At 38.6% G+C, this 22,441-nt stretch overlaps 1 protein-coding gene and 1 long non-coding RNA gene across 2 annotated transcripts in view; one reads left to right on the forward strand and one right to left on the reverse strand.

The window, feature by feature from the left end:
- sntg2 (syntrophin, gamma 2) overlaps positions 1-22,441 on the reverse strand; it is a 64,370-nt gene that overhangs the window by 41,041 nt on the left and 888 nt on the right. The window contains exons 2-5 of the mRNA XM_034857950.1: positions 3,930-4,067; positions 3,758-3,814; positions 3,559-3,616; positions 2,412-2,455 (exon numbers count right to left, since the gene is read on the reverse strand). Of these exons, the coding sequence (XP_034713841.1) occupies positions 2,412-2,455; positions 3,559-3,616; positions 3,758-3,814; positions 3,930-4,067 (297 nt within the window). The remainder of the gene's footprint in view (positions 1-2,411; positions 2,456-3,558; positions 3,617-3,757; positions 3,815-3,929; positions 4,068-22,441) is intronic.
- Positions 14,863-19,135, forward strand: LOC117935640. Its single transcript, XR_004654796.1, has 3 exons — positions 14,863-14,967; positions 17,805-17,810; positions 19,125-19,135. It is a non-coding gene; the product is annotated as an uncharacterized LOC117935640 (long non-coding RNA).

The following is a 22,441-nucleotide window of genomic DNA, read 5'->3' on the forward strand; positions in this document are numbered from 1 at the left end:
CCCCCCCCCCCCCCCCCCCCCCCAACAGAGCCAGAAGGTAATAGGTAGTTGGCTTGTTGACATCATGGATGGATTACTGTAACTATAACGATAGGGCTGTAACGTTTCCTGTATTGGCGCCAAATTGTCATGGTACGGTAAGATTAAGACGGTGTGTGTGCTGCTCCACCGTTGTGGGTATGGGAAAGGAAACACATCACCCAAATGTGCCAATCACTGGGACAGGGAAAAAACAACCCATATTTTGTATTTTCATAGCATAAGAGATGTTTTTCAGTTGTATAGCCCATTGTGAGCTATTACAGGGAAATGCAGGCATTTTAAAATGTTCCGTATTTTTATAATGAAAATAGTTTACCAAAGTTGCAAGTTGGTAATATGCTACGTCAGTCCCCAGCAAGGGACTTTTTGTCTGACTTTGACACTTGTACTAGTGTCTGTCAAAGTAAATGAAAAGAAACAAAACTTTTTTTTTTTTTTAACGGCACCAAACAATGACTCCTAAACCCGGGGCATGAACCAAACTGTGACTTCTGAGACCATTTCACCCTTACTAAATGGACACACTGGGTGCTGGGGTCCGTTTCAGATAGAAGGTTTAGTGAAAACTCTGAGTTTGTTAACCCTCAGATGAAGGATGGGTTTTCTGAAAGATGGGTTTTCTGTTTCAGACTACTCAAACCTGAGAGGGGTAACTCCAGCCCGTTTCAGAAAGACAGGTAACTTTAACTCTGAGTCAGTTACTATGGGAACTGAGTCTGTGAAACTAACCTGGTTGGGAGCAGGTTCTCTTCTCTCAGTTTCCTCCCTGTGACACAGCGCTCTTTCATTTCCTCATTCATTCATCATTCATTCATTCTGTATCAGGTGCATTTTAGCTACGTTTGTTGGCTGCATGAATCCAAAAACACGTTAGGCAGAGTGTAAAACTTTTTTCCTCAAAACATGGCATTTCCTTTTGTCGACAATCCCGTTAATGAAGAAGCTGTATTACCTCACAGGGAGTTCATCATACCTAGGGAGATGATATTGAGGCCCCGACTATAGATGCATTTTCATTTCCAGATAATTACCAGTTTGAGTGGTATTGTTATTCTTCACAGTCTATTTGTTATGTAGCCTACATAACCTTATCCTTAACTCGGAGAAAACCCACTCTGAGTTGATTAAACCAACTCAAATCAGCTGTTCTGCAACCAACAACTCGGTTTCCTAGTTCATGGTTAGACTCAGTTTTTTTAAACCTCCTTCCTGAAACGGGCCCCATGCCCACACAAAACGTCACAAACAATGCAAAAAGAGAAGCAAAACAACTGCACACAAAACCACAGAGAAGCGAATCAATCAAAAGACACAAAACGACCACACCAGACACACAAAATGATCATGAAGAGGCACAAAACAACCACACAGAGACGCAAAGTAACACACCAAAATGTCCACAAAAAGAAGCAGATCGTCCACAAAAAAACACAAAACAACCACACCACAGTGACACACAAAATGATCATAAAGAGACGCAAAATGACCACAAAGAGAACCAACACCACCATGAAGAGATTCAAATCGACTACATCACAGACGCAGAAAAAACGCACCACAGAGACGCAAAACACCAGACAACAAACAGACACAGACTTTTACATGTCCTTTTCTAGGGGTCCACTGTCTCATAATCTATTTGGCTGTGGGCTATAGCAGCTATACACCGATATCCTTTCATTTTGAATCGCATTTCTAAAACCACCCAATTTGCTGCCTATCTCCTGCCATGGCTTAAAGTATGCAAATAGATGCAATATTCTGCTGTGTGACAATTGAAAGTCATTTCAAATAAATATGAAAGTGGTGTGATCCAAATGTTGAAGCCATTGCAATTCAATTCATAATATCATTCAGACAAACTTCTAATCCGAGTGTTAATATTGCTTGGCTGTCCAATAAATCTACTTAATATTCTAGATAAACAGCACACCCAATAAACCTGCCAGACAGATTCAAATTAACTTTTTAAAAGATTAAATACATATCATTACCAAATATTAGATACCTTTGGGTTTTGATCATGATTCTGATGAACAGAAGCTATTATTTGTTGGTGACCTTATGATTAATCTACCAGAGAATCTGAAAATGAGGTATCCGTTTAGTTTAATTGAAAGTGTGTATTATGAATCAAAAAGAATATATTTGAGCACAATATTGTCTCTTCAAACAAGGAATAGAGACATTGAAAGATAGCTTTGATTAAAATCACACAGTTCAAACTTAAAAAAATATCCTCTTCCCATTTTCTAAATGAAATTATACAAAGTTTAAACAGAAGAGGGTTGAAATTACAACAAGTTGCCACTCTTGGCAGTGACCCAAATCAACCTCGACGGAAATAAGTCACAAAGTCATGTACCAACCTGCAACACAGCGTCCCCGACGAAGAGCTTCCCCGTCTGATCGGCTGAAGGCGTCAGTTGTCAAGTGTCAGAGGTTAATGAAAACATTACAAAATAATTGCTCATTTCATACTTGGTAATGTGGTGGAAATAGCAATCATTGTCTCTGTCTGGCTAATCTCTGGCAACATCCTACAGCTCAGAGAAAGAACACAGGAAAGCATGAAATTTGAAACTAATCAGGATATAAAGTCATTTGCAGAGGCACGGGAGGAAACAACGAAAGCTCGGTTGTGAAAAGATTTGTAAAGCTCTGTGAAAGGGGCTCTTAATGTCCACGGGGATATAAAGACATGATTCTCTTGTGTCCCAAAAAAACGAATAAGGAAAAATTTGTAATAATTCACTCACACGATGCTCTGATATCGCATCCTAACAGGGTAGTGAGATGATATCCACTCTTAAAATTTAACCGACAAACATGATTCTGATGAGGCGATGGTGCATTACTCTTTTAACCTGGTTTACCTACTCTGTGTTTTTCTTTTATAGCAAACTATGTTACCTCTTTGAAAACAGTGAGTTAAAGAAAGACAAATCAAGTAACAGAGCCAGGCTAAATGTTTCCCTGTGTTTCCAGTCTTTATGCTAAGCTAGGCTACACACCTCCTGACTTCAACTTCACAATAAAAAATGAGCATTAAGTGGCAGTTTAGTTTAGTTTCTCGTCCTGAGGCGTACCGCTCAATCTGTGCAGTGGTACAATATCTTCTGTTGCTCTAGAGGGAGTTTTCTGAAGTCTGAGGATATAACCCTGAGGATGTCATCCGGGTCTAGACTACACATTTATAACAAAAAGTCTGTGTTACAAACTGGGCTTGAAACAAACCTTCCCAATTTTGAGATTGATATCAAAATTCTCAACTCACTTTGGAAAAAAGAATGCTCAATTATGTACATGTTAAAAATTTTATTATTCCTCTCCCTTCCAAATTGGACCAATTTCATCATTCTTCTGAACATGATGCCCTCAAAATGTCACTGTGAACGTAAATGTCACCTGTAAAATATAATTTCCATAATCAACTTGATTAATGACATTTCACACTGCATTAAAAACCGTTGCCAAATTCACATTGCAGTATTTAAGAATAAAACATATTCTTACCTACTTGATCTTTGAAAATTTTAGAAATAACCACAGGTACGTTGTGCTCCGCACCTCCCTGAAAAGCAGGGGGGAAAGATGGGGATCAGCGTTATTGAATGGTGGTGAAATTTGCTGCCAAAACTGCTTTCATCTCTGCAAAGCAAAGCCTTTTTCATTCCCACTTTAGTCCCTTCATAATCAAAACATATCTGCTTACTTTGATGCTTAGGCCCAGACCGCCAGTCGCCTGTCTTCGCAGTACAACAGTTCTGTGCTTTAGAAAGTGGGAGTTTTTTATTGGCAATAGGATATTGTGAACATTGAAACATTATTCTGGAGTTATGCAGCATGAATTACAATGCAAGTCGGGAGCCCTCGGGCGCACTTACATTTACTTGGGATTCACTTCCACTTGTGCAAACCACATCCAGCTTCTGTATGGTTAATACGTCTTTGATCAATTTTAGGCAGACATCGTAGGTATTGTTGGTCTCCTCATTGTACAGCAAAGCAATTCCAGATTTTGTCTGTTGGAATTGAGAAGAGCATTGACATTTTGCCTAGCAGAGCAATTATGTACACAATGGACATTTTAATCCTCTTTCCTCATTTGTCATTTGTGTACCCCATTCTACTGGTGTAGGTTTGGGTTAATTGGTTTTGCTTGACATTGTGAAAGTGTGAACCTTTGTGCAATAGAAGAAAAAAAAAGGAATTGCATGCTTCAAATTTCCTATCCTTACCTTTTAAGAAAAGGGATAAACAAAAAGTTCAGGAAATTGCACAAGACACTTTGAGGACAGATATGACAACAACAGCAAAGATAAAAAGAACATAGCACACAAAATCACACTTTACACTATAGCTCCGTCACTACCTGCAAACACCTAAAGTTGCACAACTAAATCATTAAGCAACTCTGATTATAACTCTCTCATTAAGAAAAAATAACCTGGACTTTTTTGTCTATAGAACTCGCAAATGACTATTGTGACTTTTAATTGGGCACCAATAACAGCGGTGAGATGTTCCCTCAAGTTTTGAAATGTTTAATATTGAAGTGGTGAAGTGGTATTGAAGTCCATTTTTTCCCTAAGATTCCTCAAACTCAAGTCACAGGAGGTAAAACAATTGATGGATGATCTGACAAACTATTGAAAGGGCGGCCCGTGTTTGATTGGAAAACTATTGCCACTGAAGTGACTTGAATGTAAATTTAGGAAATGGCTTAATATGCAAAGAGGGAACAAATTTAACAAGAACATAAATATACTGTATGTCCAATACATATGCACCACAAGCAATGGCCTCAAAAGTTACAACAGACTTCAATCAGCATGTTTTTGTCAGTCTCACCAGAAATGGGAATTAGAAGCTTCATATAGGTATGATTTATTGTAATATGCTTCTGTTGTATTTCAGCTATTGTATCCACCCCCTCTTTCATTTGATACTGAAACAGGTTTTACTCTAGGTTTCCCTTTTGGCTGGAGCATCATCAAATGCCTCCTACAACACTGTCAATAACAAGTAGAGCACGATGTAGAGTACCTTACCTTTTTAACCCTTTTATCAATGCTTTACATTTGCTTATCATATGCAGAAGTGAACAATAAAGGTTGTTACATTACAATTGCATTTTGCCATATCTTGGCTGATCCAGAGTAAAGAAATGAGCTAAACTGTATAGTGCCCCTTTAAGTGTCTATGAAAATTAAGGTCTTGCTATGTTCCTTCCAAAGGATACAAAGTGTAAATTAAGGCTTCTGGTGGGAAGCTTTGTGGAGATATAGTTTCTGGGCTACACAATAGATACGTTCAGGTTACACAAAACAAGTCTAAACGTTTGATGGCACACAAAGACAGCATGAGTCAGTCCCAGGGACCATCTACCAATATTTTTACTAGGTCACTGTTCAACCTCTAGGCAACTCTCTTATGCAACTTATCGTTTGTTGTCTTTGATCTTTTCAACAGTAAATCACACATTCAAGCCCTGTGTGCTAAAAATTACCTTCCCATACAATTAAACTCCATTCTCAGTTACGTTTCGAGGGAAACTTACTGTATTTTGTTCTGCATTATGTTTTTACTTGATGTATCACAAATACATTTCTAATCAAAGTCAGCATAGAGTCCACAACAGGAGGTTGGGGTGGATGGATGGGTGAAACACTGGACTTTCATCCATGAGAGTTGTTTGTCTCCCATGTGAAAACAAAACAATGAGTTATTTAACTAAGTATTTTTGATACTAAATTAACTTATTTTAAACACAAACTATGGATTTTTCTCAGACCTAATAAAGCAGTTTTGTTTAAACAAAGCAAACCGCTTCACAATGCCCGCTTTTCACTAGTTCAAGGACGTGTTGAAACAAATGTAATTTGGAAGAAAATACATTTCCTTTTGAAACGTAATAAAAAAAAAAAAATGCGGATTAGTAATATGAGAAAGTAATTTTTTAGAAGTCATGGTTCAGGGACATTCATGTATCCATGACGATTTCCAAGCTAGGCCATACACTTTATATTACTCTGTTGAAGAGTTTGACACACCAGTAATAAAAGATATTTTGTTCACATTTTTTGGCTACCAACAATATAAAAAAATAGCTACAAAAAGACATTGCGAAACTAGTTTAGTGTGCACTTTGTATAAAATATGTTCTTAGCAGATGTTTAGTCCCAACTGTGATTTTAACACTTTGCTCCGTGACTTAATTTGAATCGCAACACAAAGTATATGAGGACTACTCATTGCCTAGAGTTTGACTGTTTGGTCATTTGCCATAAACCACAACTGGACCCATGAAAAAGTGACAGCTAATGCTACCTAGTGCTACTCTATTTAATAGCCATTTGCTCAGCAGGTGTTGAAATGACATGAACAAAAAAAGCAATGTTGAGTTAGAATCATTGAACATTATAGGCCTTTTAAGGGGAAAAGATAATGTTAAACAACCTATTTTTCACTTTTATTAGCGCAAAAGATCATTTGAAATAGTGTGCCTTGTGGTCCAGCAGAGGACGCTCTTAAAATATCTATCAGTGGTTGAAAAAAGTTACACTCCTAATCATCACTCATAGGCTATACAGTGTGACAGGCTCCGGTCAGTAATGCAAAAGAGGTTCACGATACATCTAGCAACGTCAGCTCTCAGATGTTAGTCACAGCTGCCATGGGAAATGCCCACTCATAGGCATGCAACTTAAGAAACTGCTTCCAGTCTTTTACAGCAAACTCTTGCCTCCTTGAAAACAGTGAGTTAAACAAAGACAAATCCAGTAACTGAGTCAGTGTTAGAGGAAGGCATATTTTTGAGAGCCAGGAGAAACGTTTCCCCATGTTTCCAGTCTGTATGCTGAGCTAGGCTGCACACCTCATGAATTCAGCTCCATGATAAAAAAAGGACATTAAGTGGCACAGGTTTTACACGTGAAGTTTAGTATACTTACTAATCTACAATAATACAGCTGATATCAGAGCTCAAATACATATCACATTTGCTGGAAAACTAAATAAAAAACTGTGAACTGATGCTTGCTGTGGTGCTTAAATAATGGCGGGAATATTGGCATTTGACGGAAAATCTGTCTTTGCTTCATTAATGAGACACAACTGGACTGACAGCAAGAGCTTTAATGGTTTCCTTAATTAAAAACAGCTCATTACCAGTAGGCCAAATTTTCTTTGACTTCGCTTTAGTATGACATGTCATGGATTTATATAGTGATTATGAAGTAGTTATTATATGTTTCAAGTATTTAGTGAAGAAGCCCTTAAGAAAGAAATCCACTGTGGTGAAAATGTGTGGGAAGTGGGAAATGATGCCCCTGAAAAAGTTTCCAGCTCTTATCATTTATCCGCTTTGTGCTTCTGCCAGCCTGTTCATGTGTGACTGTGTGCAGGCATGTGGGACCTTAAAGCATATTCTACTCACTATGGTGCCATCTCGCAACCTCATCTCGTTTGTGTAGATCACATGTTGTCTTTAGGCAGTCTGTCAAAATGTCTTTATTTCAATGGGATAAACACATAGACAACATTCAAATCACACATCCACTGCAGAAGCACATTTTTTGCAATATATTCAAAGCTAAATTGAGATAAAATCTTGTGACAGAATATCATATTCATCATGCTGATTGTTGTCAAATTGTGTCCTCTTTTTTTTAATTAAACCTTACAGACAAACTGTTGGGGGGTGCCAAGCTGACAACCTAATGCAATCCACAGCTCTGCAATACATCACGTATTTGTGAAGTTTGAAATGTCCAGTTTTGTTGTTTTAGTAAAAGGCTGGGGAGGTTTAGATTCAAGTCATTGGCATCTGTGAGGCTTGATTGTAATATGTGGATGAATCGTAGCAGCTAAAGTCAGATCAGTTTTTCAAGGATTGTGAGACCCAAGTTGTTAAATTTACAAAAGGATCATAGACTGTATTAAATATGAACTTAGTCTCTGTGGTTTCTGAAGAGCCCAAAATGAAGCTTAAAGTGGGAGGCTCCCCATGTCTCCGATCGTTGCCATATTGACAGTGCCTGACATCAACTAATCCAAATATGAGCCAAGAGGTGGAGTGTGGTTGGAGATGAGGAGGGCCAAATTAAATTTTTTGTTTAGTTTGGTTTGGCTTCACACCTGGAAAAATCCAAGTGTACCAAAATGTTATTACAAATCACGCAAGAATGTCCACTCCTCTAATTGGTTGGATGTGTCTTGTGGCAGGAGCAAGAAAGTTAATACAGGAAGAAGGTCCTGTGTTCTGGACTATTGCATATTTCTCGCACCTCCATGGTCAAACCAGATCAATTCATTACAATGACATTTTTTTGCAAGAGATGTTACTATGTCTGCTCTGGTCACCGAGACTTCACTCTGCCTCCAATTTTAGCGGCAGCTGGTGTTACCACGGATATGCGAGTGACGGACGCCGAGCTTGACCGCCGCCCGTTTCTGTGAAAGCAACACTGCAAGCTGCTACAGTTTGCTGCTCTGCTGCATTGCAGATTGCTCAACACACCTGATTACAGGAGACATTAGCTCAGACATGCGTATGCATAGTTGGTGTGGTTTGAGTGCGGATTACGTTCTCACCACGAACAAACCACTCCAGAGTTTGATTGCCGCGTTTTCACCTGCCCCAACGAACCGCACCAGCGGGGCAAACAAAGTCTAGTTTGATTCAACCGAACTAAACGGGGTTGGTGTGAAAGCAACCTTAGACAGCTATGTCCATGATAAATAATTGCACTTGTACAGAATAATAATATCTATAAAACCAATGTGTTTGAGATTAAATTGTTTACCAGAGCACAAACTTCTTCAAAGATCTAGCCTCTTAATTTTGCTCTTTCAAAGTACACAAATTGATAAAATGTTCATTTTCTGCTGGGAGAGCATGCCGCTGGACCGTCTTAGAGGGGGAACATTCCTGTAGTTTTTTTTTTTTTTTTTATTGCAATATATGTCGCAGAAAAAGGTGGAGCCCTACTCACTACCATTTACAACCAAATTACTGTTGAGGAAAATGGTCCGCCAAGTCGACTCAAAGATTTACAAAAGGTATAAAGTCACCAAATCCTCCGTGGCACAGAAGGTAATCTAAGTACAAAATTTATGAAAAATCAAAGCTACACATATGTAAAAGTTGTCCATACATTATAGATTGTGAAAGGATGAATTGTGCCCGAGGGTTATCATGTATAGTTAATTTGCTTTGTTGGAGGCATCAAGATAGATCTTCATACAGTATGTGAGCGAACTCTCACTTGTTCTCTGCGATTCACTCCAACACAACGATATGAATTATAAAATACAAGCACAAATGATTTTCAAAGGCGGAACAAAAATAAGGGCCCTATTTTAATGATCTAAGCGCACGGTAATGTCTTTGATACTAGGAACCAAGCGCATGGCTGCCAGCATCCACTTCACGACACTAGTACTTTCATTCAGGGCCACGAATGGATTAGCCGAATTAATTGATATTGAATGAAAAATTCCTCACGGAAACTGTCAAATCCGATGGAATTTCACGAATGTTGACTCAAAGGAAATACGTTCGGTCTCATCGGATTTTATCTTGATCGATATACAGCTTATGCAATACACGTTGATGGAAACGTTATTTGCCGAATAAATAATGAATTATGATTAAGTTTTAGGTCATTTTATGGTTAAAACGCGCCACAAAACAAAAGAAGAATACGTTTTATTTTATTTCTGCCCAGTATTTTTGCTCTGTTTGCACACATGGCGGGTGTCAACAAAGACAGATGCACGAGGAGACAAGAGACTTTTTGAATTTAATTCACAAGCAACAGATAACGGCTACTTTAGATAGCAAAAATCAAAGAAATGCCATTATTTATCAGGAACTCGCAAAAGGGGATACAAAGGTTAAAACAAGCCGTGGAACGTCCTGCAGAGTTTATGTAAGGCGCTCAAAATGCGGTACATGTTGCAGAAAAACTGTTCATCATCATAGCGATGTGTTGACAGTGTTGTTTTCTTATTATAGCTTGATATTTCACTATCAGCTGGCAGTGGCATATAAGCACTATTAGATTATTAGATTAGATATTAGAATATTGCACTTGTGCAATATTGATCATTTGTTTGTAGACGACGTGATCCATTTTGTCTAGAAAAACTTTGTTTGCAAATCATTGATCATTTGTTTGTAGACGACGTGATCCATTTTGTCTAGAAAAACTTTGTTTGCAAATGTTTGCTTGAATGTTGTGTGGTTCAGTGCAAAAATGATGGGAAACACCTTAAAACATCTCAAATCAAGTCGTTATACCAATTTGAGCGCAAAACAGCATGTGACGTCATTACGCAAAAGGTTTTTATTTGCTTTAAAGCCGTTGGATCAAAACACACTTTCACCAGCTTTATTTGCTTGAGTTGTTTTTTAGCCAACTTCAGATAATAAGTGGATGGAAACTTAGTTTCTTTCTTCATTAATTCATGGGTGTGTTTTGGGCGTAACATGCAATAAACCAATCAGAGTGTCATATCCCCTTCCCTTTAAAAGCTAAGAGCATTTGTACCTTGAGGCATTGATATTATGATGGCGGATTTGCACTGTCATTTTTTTTTTTATATTGTGCATGTGTGTAATGGTGCGCTTCCCTGTGTATGTGTGTGTGTAACAAGAATAGTGTGCGCACGCTGTGCACAAGTCTAGGCACATTTTACTAATGTGCTGTCAAAATTCAATGAAATGCTGCAATATATACTTTATTTTTTAAATAAAGATTTTTTGGGGCTTTTCCCCTGGATATACAGGAAAGTAGGGAAAGAGAGGGGATGACACTCGGCAAAATGCCATAGGTTGGATTTGAACCCGGGCCACTCCAAAGGACTCCGCCTACATGGGCGCACAATGTACTAGGGGAGCTAGAGGCCACCCCGCCCCAATTGACTTTAGAGCAGGTTTTTGTTGATCAATGGCGAGGGCAGTTTGGAGGATTTTGATACTAGGGAGTGTGGCAAGCTGGTTTAGTTAAGGTCAAAAGTGGAAGAAGGTCAAAATTGCGACAGCAAGGCGGGACCATAAGACTTTGAGCCATGAAATATTAGGTCTCAGTTAGGCACAAAGATGGGCGCAGGTGAATTTGCTATTTAAAAAACGTGGGCGCCGGGGGGGAACAACTGCGTCAGTCTTAAAATAGCAAAAACACTGCGCCAGGCTTTGCACCGTGCTGCGCCGGGTGCAAGATAGGGCCTTAATTATGTTAGTAATAAACATTTGCAGTGCTCACATGGCTGGCTTAGAGAGATTCATCTTATTAAACCAAGATTTTGTTGGGAGTTCTGTTTGTCTGAAGTCTAATGCGACTAATAAATCACAGCATTGGTTGCTGAACGGACAGAACCCTTAGCACACCTGCCGTGGAGATTTCTGAACTGGAGTTTAAGTTACAGGGCTCTCTTAAACATACTTTGTTTACTCTCTCAGTCCTTTGTTAATTTGACCGGACAGTTGGTGATTAGCCAGATTTGTCACATTGGCTTGGAGTGCTTATAACCATGTCAGCATTGGAAATCTTCAAAATTCTGATTGGTTTAGATTTTTTGCCTTGTTATTTCATCCAGTGAAAGCATAGACTGTACGGTTTATGGGTGGAAAGCACTAATTGCTAATGGGGGTGTTTTCAGAGCATCCATCCTCAACCATGTCAAAGACATCGGCAGTGTGGCAGCATTTTACAAAAATAGATAACGGCAAAAAAATGAATGCAAAGTTTGCAAGCAACAGTTTGCATATCACCTAAAAATGGTAAGCTAACTTTTCTGCGTTAGTTTGCCCTGTCTGTTTTGAGCAGGCTAAATAAACATATAAGAATTGGCATATTTCATAGTCTAATAATCGTTTTATAACCACCGGCGCACCCTCCCGCAACGACGGTAGCATTCCCCGGACCCCCCCCAGACCCCGCTGGATGTTAAGCCTCTACCATCCAAACGCAAAAATAATATCACGGAAGTTATTGTCGACTTTATTGCTCAGGATAAGCCCATTGCTGTTGTGGAGGGCTGAGGTTTTAAGAACTTGTTAATGTACAGCGCCAGCATGCCACACCATCATGCAAAATGTGAGGGACTCAAAGAGTAAGTTTTAGAGATAATACAACACAGCGAGGCACTCAGCGCTGCCAGAGCCAACAGACGAGTGGCCTTTCAGTGCAAAGTAATTAAGTCAAAAACGATTTAATATACTGCAAATAACCTACAAGCACAAGTACTGCGGGACAATACAGTTAATTAATCTTGCATTTTTTCCGCGCCTCCACATTGCACCCCCCCAGTCCATTTTTTGTCGAAATTTTCACGACTTCAGTCGACCAAGATTTTCTTTGGTTGATTACAGCCCTACCGGGGAGTAGGGCTCCTTCCTTTAGATCAATGAGAAGAACACAGACAAAAGTGTCTCTGAAATGACCAAAACTCTAAAATGTGGCAAATAATAGTATTTATGTATCCAAGAATTGATTATTTTTCCCACCCCTAGTATTTATGCAGGACTTAGGGTATAAAATGATCACAGAACGGGATCGCAAACAAATTCAGAATGATACCAATTAGGGGTGAGGGGTGAACAATTGAGATGTTTTCTTGGCAAGAGTTTTCATTTAATATGTTCCTTTTAAGTAGTTTTAGGTTGTTTACAAAATCACAAACAAACTGACTACTCAGTTTGCCCTTGTTCATTTTGCAGATACAAGAACAGTGTGTAGATATTACTAAATAATAAAACAGATTAAATAAAGCAAAGCAAATCTTCATTCCCACCCAAAATTTGCACCCCCCCCCGCCCCCATTAGCACTGCCCCCGCACCAAAACTCTCATTCCATAGGAAATAGTGCACTCTATCTTGTTATGACAAAATGTGCTCATTATTTTACCAAACCGACGAAGACAGGTGATCAGATGGAGACTTGCACACCAAAAGAACTTAATGGAGTTTGAGCAAACATAAAAACTAACCCAAGCCAATATACACAACAGGACGCCTGTCACTGTGCTTTTTCACTTGAATGAAATAATAGGCTACTTGGACGGTGCCCTATAAGCTCTGATTAAGGCTTCTTGCGGTCATTAAAGGCTCAGTTATCGCAACGAAGTGGAGCTGTTTAGCAGCAATAAAAAATAGACCGGAAACTATTCAGCCCCCAAAGCAAGGTCACTAACTCACTAAGTTTCAGAATGATATAATTAAAAAAAAAGAATTAAAAAAAAAACATCTCACACACACACACACACACACACACACACACACACACACACACACACACACACACACACACACACACACACACACACACACACACACACACACACACACACACACACACACACACACACACACACACACACACACACACACACACACACACACACACACACACACACACACACACACACACACTTTAAATTGTGCTGACCAGATTCCATAGGATATCAATAGTGTAGGCTATATCGGCTTTAAGCACAACACGCTTTTTCACCTGCGCAAACAGCAACAATAGTCTACCAATAGTCTATTTACAACAGGAAGAGAGAAATGCCTCATGGTTTTAAAAATCACTGGCACCTCTAAATTGTGTAAGACAGCGGCTGCAAACTGTCAACTCTCATCTCAACTGTTTATAGTGTTTGTACCAAGGTAGCACAGTTGTGGTTCCTTTGGGAGGGGGTGAAATAGACTTCTCAGAGTTGAAAGAATTGAATCGGAGTGAGATCTTACTTGGCTTTTCAGTGGCTCTCAAGTGACAGCGTGCATTTTTTCTTTTGCTAAAACACTGCTGTTAAGATCCATTCTTAACGTTTCACCTTCCAAAGTTCACTGGAAATGAAGAGCTATTGTCAACGCCGCAGAGTCATCGAGACCAGTAATTATTTCCCTTCAGAGCTAATGTCTACACTTGTGGGACTGCGCTGTTCTAGTGTATGTCTGTATGAGACTAGCCGGGCGGGCACGTAAATGAGTTGGGAATGTGTGGAAGAGCGAGAGAGAGAGAGAGGGGGGGGGGGGTTAGCTTCAAAACGTTAACCCACTCCTTGAATTCCTGTCGTTTATGGTGGAAGAGAACCCGGAAATGAGTTGGCGGAAATTCGATGCTACTGAGCCATGGCCAAGAGGACCAACCAAAGTTGTTGGTCCATGTCGCCACAATATTTAATTTTTTTGAGAGGTGCATGTCAGGCTACGCTGTAGGGTCGGTATCTCCACGTACAGTACATACCCACTGCACCGATTTAACGCAGGAGCGTTAAATTGGCCTAAAGTCGACCAATAGGTTATTTTGGTCTTAACTGGCGCATGCAAACGTAACGTCATGGGATTGCCATACCCATTTATACCCGCACCGGTGCTAGCGACACAAGTTGCAGTATTCTCCGGAACAAAGGTGGTGTTAATGAGGAAAGGCTATGACTTTGCTATTTCTATTTGCTATTTGCTTTTGATTCTTTGCGGAGAAACTCAGTTTTACAGATCGACAGAATCGATGATTTGACAAAATCATATAAGTTCTAAGCTGCATTTCAAACTAAAGTTCCGAGGGGGACATCAATCTTTTATTTTCCACTCGAAATCTTACAATGTAGAATTCCAGAAACGTTATGCCAATCAGCTTCTTCAACTGCATGATTCATCATGAAACAGAATATGATAGAATGTGACATAATAATAAAATGTTGGCATAAGAGGTGACGTAAGAGATTAGTTTGTATCGGTACGACTGGGAATAGTATGCACAATGGAACTGGCTGTCAGAACTCAGCCTTGTGTAAACATGAGGTTGGGCACCGAAACACAATGCCAATGGGGCACCGGTTCCAACGTTAACGGAAGTAACGGGACCAAATAAGAACGAAAATTTCGGTGCCTCATTTCGGTTTGTTTACTTGTAACTCACCCGCCTTGCGGTGCATTTTAAGTTATTGTAAAATACCCTTTTCCTATCTGGTTCTTGTTATATATATATATATATATATATATATATATATATATATATATATATATATATATATAAACAAACAAATAAACAATACCTAACCCTAGTCAACAACTAGATCTAATGGGTTTATTATTTAAGTTTGCATTGCCATATATGCTCGAATTGCTAAGTTTTGTTACTTGTAGGTGACAGAATAAGGTTACAGAAGTCCATACACAATGCTTAAAGAGACAGTGGTGTTGGTGCAAGGTGTCCCACATCTAGGCGTCCCTGATAAATGTTTTCACTTAAGCAAGTCAATTATGTATTGGACTTTGTAGTCTATGTGCTGTTGTAGTCATTTATGAAACACTATTAGCATACAATGATTTCACAAACCATAGTTTTTTTTCCGCATATCCTAATGAATAATTTCTGCCTCCTCAATCTCTTTGTCCAGATTGCTGACATTTGACTTTGTTCTGGCTGCTGTGAAGAAAACATTTTGGACATTACTAACCTTGTAAAGCACAACTGTCAAAAAAGACACACACAAAACCTGACCAATACCAAAGCTACAAAGATTCATAAAATAGTGGTCACCTATTAAATTAAATTGCTAAAGTTCTTTTTTTGAAAAAAGTCAAAGTTCTCTGATTCCACCTTCTTAAATGTGAATATTTTCTAGTTTCTTTTCTCCTCTATGACAGTAAACTGAATATTGTTTATGCGCAAAACAAGATATTTGAGGACATCATCCTGGGCTTTTGAAAACCTTAATTGACATCTTTTGCCATTTTATAAATCACACTACAACACTTACTAGACAAGGTTGCTCTCTGAATAATCACACCCAATTTCATCAGTTCAGTTTCACAATAACAAACAACTGGTGGGTTTTATGATTAGTTGTGATGAGTGGAATTGTCTCTAGGCCATAGCCCGACGTTGCTCCCAATTCCTTTCTCTCACTACAGAGCAACTACAATAAACTTTGTACCGAGGGGTTGTTAATGAGTAGGAGATAATGACTAGACTAATACAAAATAAAACACGTCCTGCAAAAAGACCAAAATACACCCACAACAGTCTACATCACTTCACTACATACACTACCAAGAAACATTTGGATACATAGAGCCTCAGAAGTACTGGATGATGTTGACAGGTGTCACAATTACAACTCAAGCTGAGCACTTTTATCTGGATCCTTTAAAACATATGCACATTTAAAAACAGATGAAGATTATAAAACCCAGCACTCTATTTAACTTATCCTTTTTTTTATAGTCAATTAAAACTACCCCGGGGTTGAGTCAGCAGTGAAATAGCTATGGATGTAAGGTTTTACAGTTACACAAACATGTTAATTTATCATCTACTGTAAATTTGCCCTAAAAATTAATTTAAAAAAAAGTTTGGGTTTTCTTTATTATTATTATTATTAATAATCATCTTAGAAATCCAAGCAGAGAGCTAATACCTGGAGCAAAAAGCCGTGATATATTTGTAGTATTTATAACAACCATGAGAAATAGATAGAATAGATAGGCATATGCTCATTTATTTGCCATAGTTAATATGCAGACAAGTCCAGCTTCCACAGCAAAACTGGAAGCACACATATTTTACAAACTGTGAGATTGCTATTTTGCCAACATTCACATTTTAGAAGTTGCAAAAATGTAAGTTAGAAACCGTGCCAAAGTAACGTATTATTTTAAATATACCAATATGTAGTGTTACCTGGCAGTGTTTAAGTTGAAAAGGTTGAAAATGTCAATGATTTCCCAAAAATCCATGAAAAACAACCCAGAGATGGAGCTGCACTAATGAGCCTAATGCATCATTTTAAATGAGACAACTTTGGTAATTTCACCAAACAGGGCTTCAGAACGCTACTATTTACCACTTCATTCCATCAGGAAACACTCTTACATAAGAGTGGTAACAGCAAAGTGGCAAAACCGTGAAAACCTGAGTTCCCAGTTACTGCAGAAGAACAGACCGACTTCAAATATCACAATATCTGTGTTTTTATCCAGCTCTATAGGGGATATTAAAACAGGCTTCTGATTCACGGTGATGGATTATAATCATTCATGAAGCAGCATGTCTGCTCAAGCTGTTTGTAATGCATTTTCGAAAACAGCTGGAGTTTTGCTTTTGAAAACTGCAGCAGACTGTTGTACAGTAAATACTTAGTGCCTGACTCTTCAGACTTGTACTGGAGTTACAGTTATGGCAGCATAAAGAGTTCTTATGGATCCAATTATTACTTAATATCATATTGTTCTTTATCATATAGGAGTATAGAAATACTCAAGTTAATTACTTATAAGTATTTAATGTTTATACTTTAGTACAGTACTTTTCTCCACTGATAACAGATGAGAATTACCATAAAGTTAGTTAATGCAAGCTAGTGTAACTAATATTACATATCAGGAAGGTGGCTTTAAACAGTCGCAATGTTATTAAAGTACCTTTTAAACATGACAAGAGAACCAAACCACGTTAATGTTATGTTTCACGTACGTTTTGATGGACACATTTGCCAAGGAGTCTTCCTCTCCGCACTCTTGCTGAGAGTTAAATGAGAAAAACAATGTCACTATAATGCCCGTATGCTAAAACCGAATGAAAATTCAGCTAGCAGTCAGTTAATGTAGCTTAGCACAAAGACTGGAAACGGGGAAATAGCTAGCCTAGCTAAGTCCAAATGTCAAAAATGTGAAAACAAGCACCTTTAAAGCGCACTTATTAACATCGTCTTTCTCGTTTGTCTAATTTGTACCAACACAAAGTAAACTGTGAACCATTTCACACAAGCTGTAGTTTTTACAAGTTAACCAGCTGCTAGCTTCATATTTAGCTTACAGGAATGAGGGTGTTATCAATCTCCTCATCAAACTCTGGGTAGGAGAGCATATTAGTGCTTTTCCCAAAATGTCAACCCATTCCTTCAAAGTAAATCATTCATAAAAATTGTGAAAGGTCAATAAACCGTCTTCAGGCTGAAACTATCCTAATATGCACAAAGCTCACAGAAATGTATTATCTTCCACAATCATCCTGGTTCAATCTTCTACTCAAAAGTGGCTCCATGGGGAATCCAGCCACTTGAAGTATTTCCTCTCAGATGTGAATTCATTGTTTGAAGAGGCTCATATCACAGAGCTGTACTGCTCAAATAGCATCACGGCCGGCAGTTTCCCTAAAACCGTCCAACATGTGTGAGATTATTGCATGTGAAGGGAAATAGTAGACTAGAACAGTCTGGTCTGTGCATTTTCTAAAGTTAACATTAACTTTTTGAATATTAAGAGTATACTGCATGTGTCATTTTCTCTCTCACATACAAACACAGACGCACACAATCAAAAGTGAAGTACCAGGAGTTATGCATGAGTAGGGATTGGGTGTTCTTATCGTTTTGGCACTACGGGAGGAGTAATTTGGGTTGAATGTAGGTTTTGAGGAACTAATCTAGGACAATGAATATTTTCCAACAGTCTTTTATTCCCATTTCAAGGAGAAAAAACAACAACTAACGATTGCTTTTTCATTAGGTGCAGTTTCTTAAGTGGTGAGAGAATCCACTGTCAGTTGGTAACGGGGCACGGTAGATTTCTTTATATCTCACTTGGAAATGAATGGGGACATTAAAATGCATAACATTCCTGCCTCAAATCTAAATAAGAATGCTAATGAAACGCTGTGGGTATTAATAATGCACAAGGCCAGTTTCCTTTTATTTGCTAAGAAAACATTTCAAGGAAGGTTCTAAAAAACAGTGACAGTGCAACTTGTTTTGATGTATCAGGATTATGACACAACATATCCTCTTGACATTTTAAAAATTAAGAACCCTATCTAATTAAGACTTTAGTTACAGCCTGGTTTTGTAGTCAGTTGAATCATGGAGTATGCATGTGCATAATACTGTATTATATATGTATCTTTGCACTTCCTAGAGGGACTAATTATGAGCTTTAAAAAAAAAAATACTAATTTATGATATAACACTAGAGGCTGCCCTTTGGCCTAATGCACAAATCTCATGGGTTCCTCAAGTTCCCGTCATTAGTTCATGTGTCTTAAAAATTTAAAGTGAAACTGTGGAGACACCTGATAGGAAATAACACACACACACACACACACACACACACACACACACACACACACACACACACACACACACACACACACACACACACACACCTCTCTATATAATGGTTTGTACAGTATCACTACAATTTAATACAGCATAAGGAGGAACTGCTTGAAGGAGCAAAATAACGTGTTTGCATTCTTACTCTGGGGTCATTAAATTACACATATTCCTTTTGAAGGACTGACTCCAATGACGGGAGGAAAATTGGATATCGTTCAGATCATTAAAGAGACTAAATATTACCTTTCAGTTTGAAAATATAATGTCTGATTGTTTTTTGTGCTTTCCAATTGCCTGAATAGCTCTAGGAAAATGAAACGTTAAAAGAGAATACATATTCATGCTCCAACGGGAGTGATTTGGTTAAAATATGATTGACTTCCTGAATACAAAGCATTGGCTTTCACACTCCACCGGTGTATAATTATGCGTCTTCAGCTCCTGCCAGGAGACACCCTCAGGCGTGTGACCACAGGGGGTTGGAAATTTCCTATGACATGCATGTCACTTATTTGTTATGCCTTTAGAAAGGGACAATGGTTATATTGCCTGATAACCATTCTGCATCACACTGTATTTAATCCCATTTGTAGTGATCTGAGTTTTGAGTTTACCTTGTTGCTTGTTCCCTCTGTACAAGTCATGTTGACTAACAAGTCGATATCACCAAGAGTGCGGTCATGTAGGGCTGCATGTGAATTCTGGGTGAGATGAATTTAAATTTTACATTATTTAACACAATGTATCAAGTTTAAGTTAGATATGTCAACCCATGTTGTTCCTCTTTTACTCTCATATATAAGAGATATCAGTTCTGTCAGTTGGTTCAGTTCAACACATTAAACGTATACATGTTCCACCAACACAAGTTCCATCCCAAGGCTATTTTGCTGTTTAGCGCTGCCCAAGTTAATTGCTACTGGTTTAAAGAAATGCCCATAAACTTGCATGTTATTCTCCCATCTCGGATTGCTGTGTGGACTAACCAGACCCTTCTCCGCGGCGCTGTGGAGGAAGGTCTGGTAATGCCAGACTCATACACACACATACATACACTGTATGTATGTGTGTGTGTGTGTGTGTGTGTGTGTGTGTGTGTGTGTGTGTGTATATATATATATATATATATATATATATATAGTCCAGAGCCTATATTGAACGTAAAGCCAACAGTTCATATCATCCACCTAATGTACTACAGCCGCTAGCAGTCAATGTGGGTCTTACAGACAAATACACACTGATTACAGTGAATTATTTTTCATATCTTTGTGCACAAATTGTAAATGAGAACAGCCTGTTCAGTTAGCTACAGTTACATCTGGCAATTAGTGGGTGTTCATATTTAGTAACAACTAATCTCTATGTAAGAACTAGTTTCTTTAATGCAACCAGTTTTTTTTTTTTTTATTTGATGCGTAAAACTCCAGCTATTAAACACTTAGGCTACGTTACAACTACAGGCTAAGTCTGAACTTGCGAATAGCTGGTACAAACGGCTCCAAATGTTTTCTTAAGATTGAATAGTGCAACCCAATTTAGAAAAATCACTAGTTTGAAACAGCTTGCTGTTACTAAGAACTTAAGGTCTTCCTTTTACACACAGACACACACACACACACACACTTTGTAATGGATTTACACTCCAGGAGAAAAATATGCTATTGCCTACAGAAGTGTACAAAGTGCATTTTAAAGTCCTCACATGACAAAAATCCTAATTGAACTGAGACAGGGATGAAGTCTCTCCAAGCGTAGGGAAGTAGGTAAACACCCTGCAAACGCTGACTGTCCGTCACAGCACTAATACACCCTGACAAACAATTCAAAAACACAGCCAGACTCATGCACACACTGTAGACACCAAATGTCCTGCTTGTCTGTATAAATCTTGTTATCTAGACGGCTATTAAAACATCTTCAGCACCAACTAGACCGTCACAAACACAAACCTTTGATTACCTAGATCTGCTGCAACCTGGATTACAGAGAATCCTACTCCCTACTCAGACACTTAAACATAACAGACATCTGCTTTTTATTATGCACCCAATGTACCTTGTTAAAATAAGTGTGGCTACCCAGCTCTTCAATCTAATTGATCAGTGATTGCCAAATAAAAACATGAGAATTCATTTTTGCATGTTTGAAAAAGCCAAATGCAAGAATTTTAAAGAGTCGTTTTAGGTTCACTGAATTCGATTGAAGGCCACTTGCAAGCCTTTCTGATTACAGCTGTTTAAGGACCTGCAAAAGTGTATCTACTGAGGTTCAATCAGGTCCACGCTTAACACTCTGAAACTGTACACCCGGCAGGTGATCACAAATATGCATGATGGAGTGAAAGCCTTGCAGACATTACTGAGTTTCTGGGAGAGCCAATTACTACCTGAAACTCTGTGTACTGGATAATTGTAGCCATCAGTCAGTGGTAAGTGAAAAATGTGTAAAAACTGAGCACACTCTAAGCAGAATTAAGTTCTAAAGGCAAATGCTTCGTGAATTGGAAGTGGCCACAAAGCAGGACTGCGGGGAAGGCTAAAACTAAAGGTGCTATGTATCCAGTGGAGGCAATAACCGACCGACAAACCATGCAGCAAATATGGCTTGTGTTTAGCCAACTACTAGGATGGAAGACTGACCGGTAAAGAAAAACAATGCAAGGTGTAGGTCTACATGGAAAGATGTAGACTGGCAGTTAAGTCAAATCATCATCATTAAGTGTAAGGTATGATGTGCTATGTGTTGGATTTTGCTTTAAGCAGTCGACACAGAATATGAAAGGCTGTTAAAAAAGGCCAAATAATTATTTTTCAAGCAACCAAACCACACTGCCCAATTACATATGAAGCTCCCAAGAAAGATCACCTCACACACTGTGTCTGACAAAAAAAAATAATGGTCAGAATAGTCTTAATATAATGAATGCAGCTGCAGTACTCTGCAACTTTACAACCAGCCAGCCATACCTTAATCTGGTATCAGATATAACTATATTTTTAATAGGCATATTCTACAGAGAAAAACTGCATGGTCATTAAAAATCTCTAAAACCTTCAAGAAATGTCGACAAAATTCGAAGTTAAGTTAAGCTACTGTAGTGTTTGTGTGTCAGTATAGCACACCTGCTGTACCCTGTCAAATCACAAGACGCAAAATCAACCAAAACGCGACGTTTCATCAGAAGGAAAGTTCGTCACACCAGCCTGCACTCACATATCCAGTAGTTGTATGTGTACTTGCTTATCGGTCAAATTCCGTATCTCG

Source organism: Etheostoma cragini, chromosome 20, assembly GCF_013103735.1.
Source record: "Etheostoma cragini isolate CJK2018 chromosome 20, CSU_Ecrag_1.0, whole genome shotgun sequence".
Taxonomy (NCBI): domain Eukaryota; kingdom Metazoa; phylum Chordata; class Actinopteri; order Perciformes; family Percidae; genus Etheostoma; species Etheostoma cragini.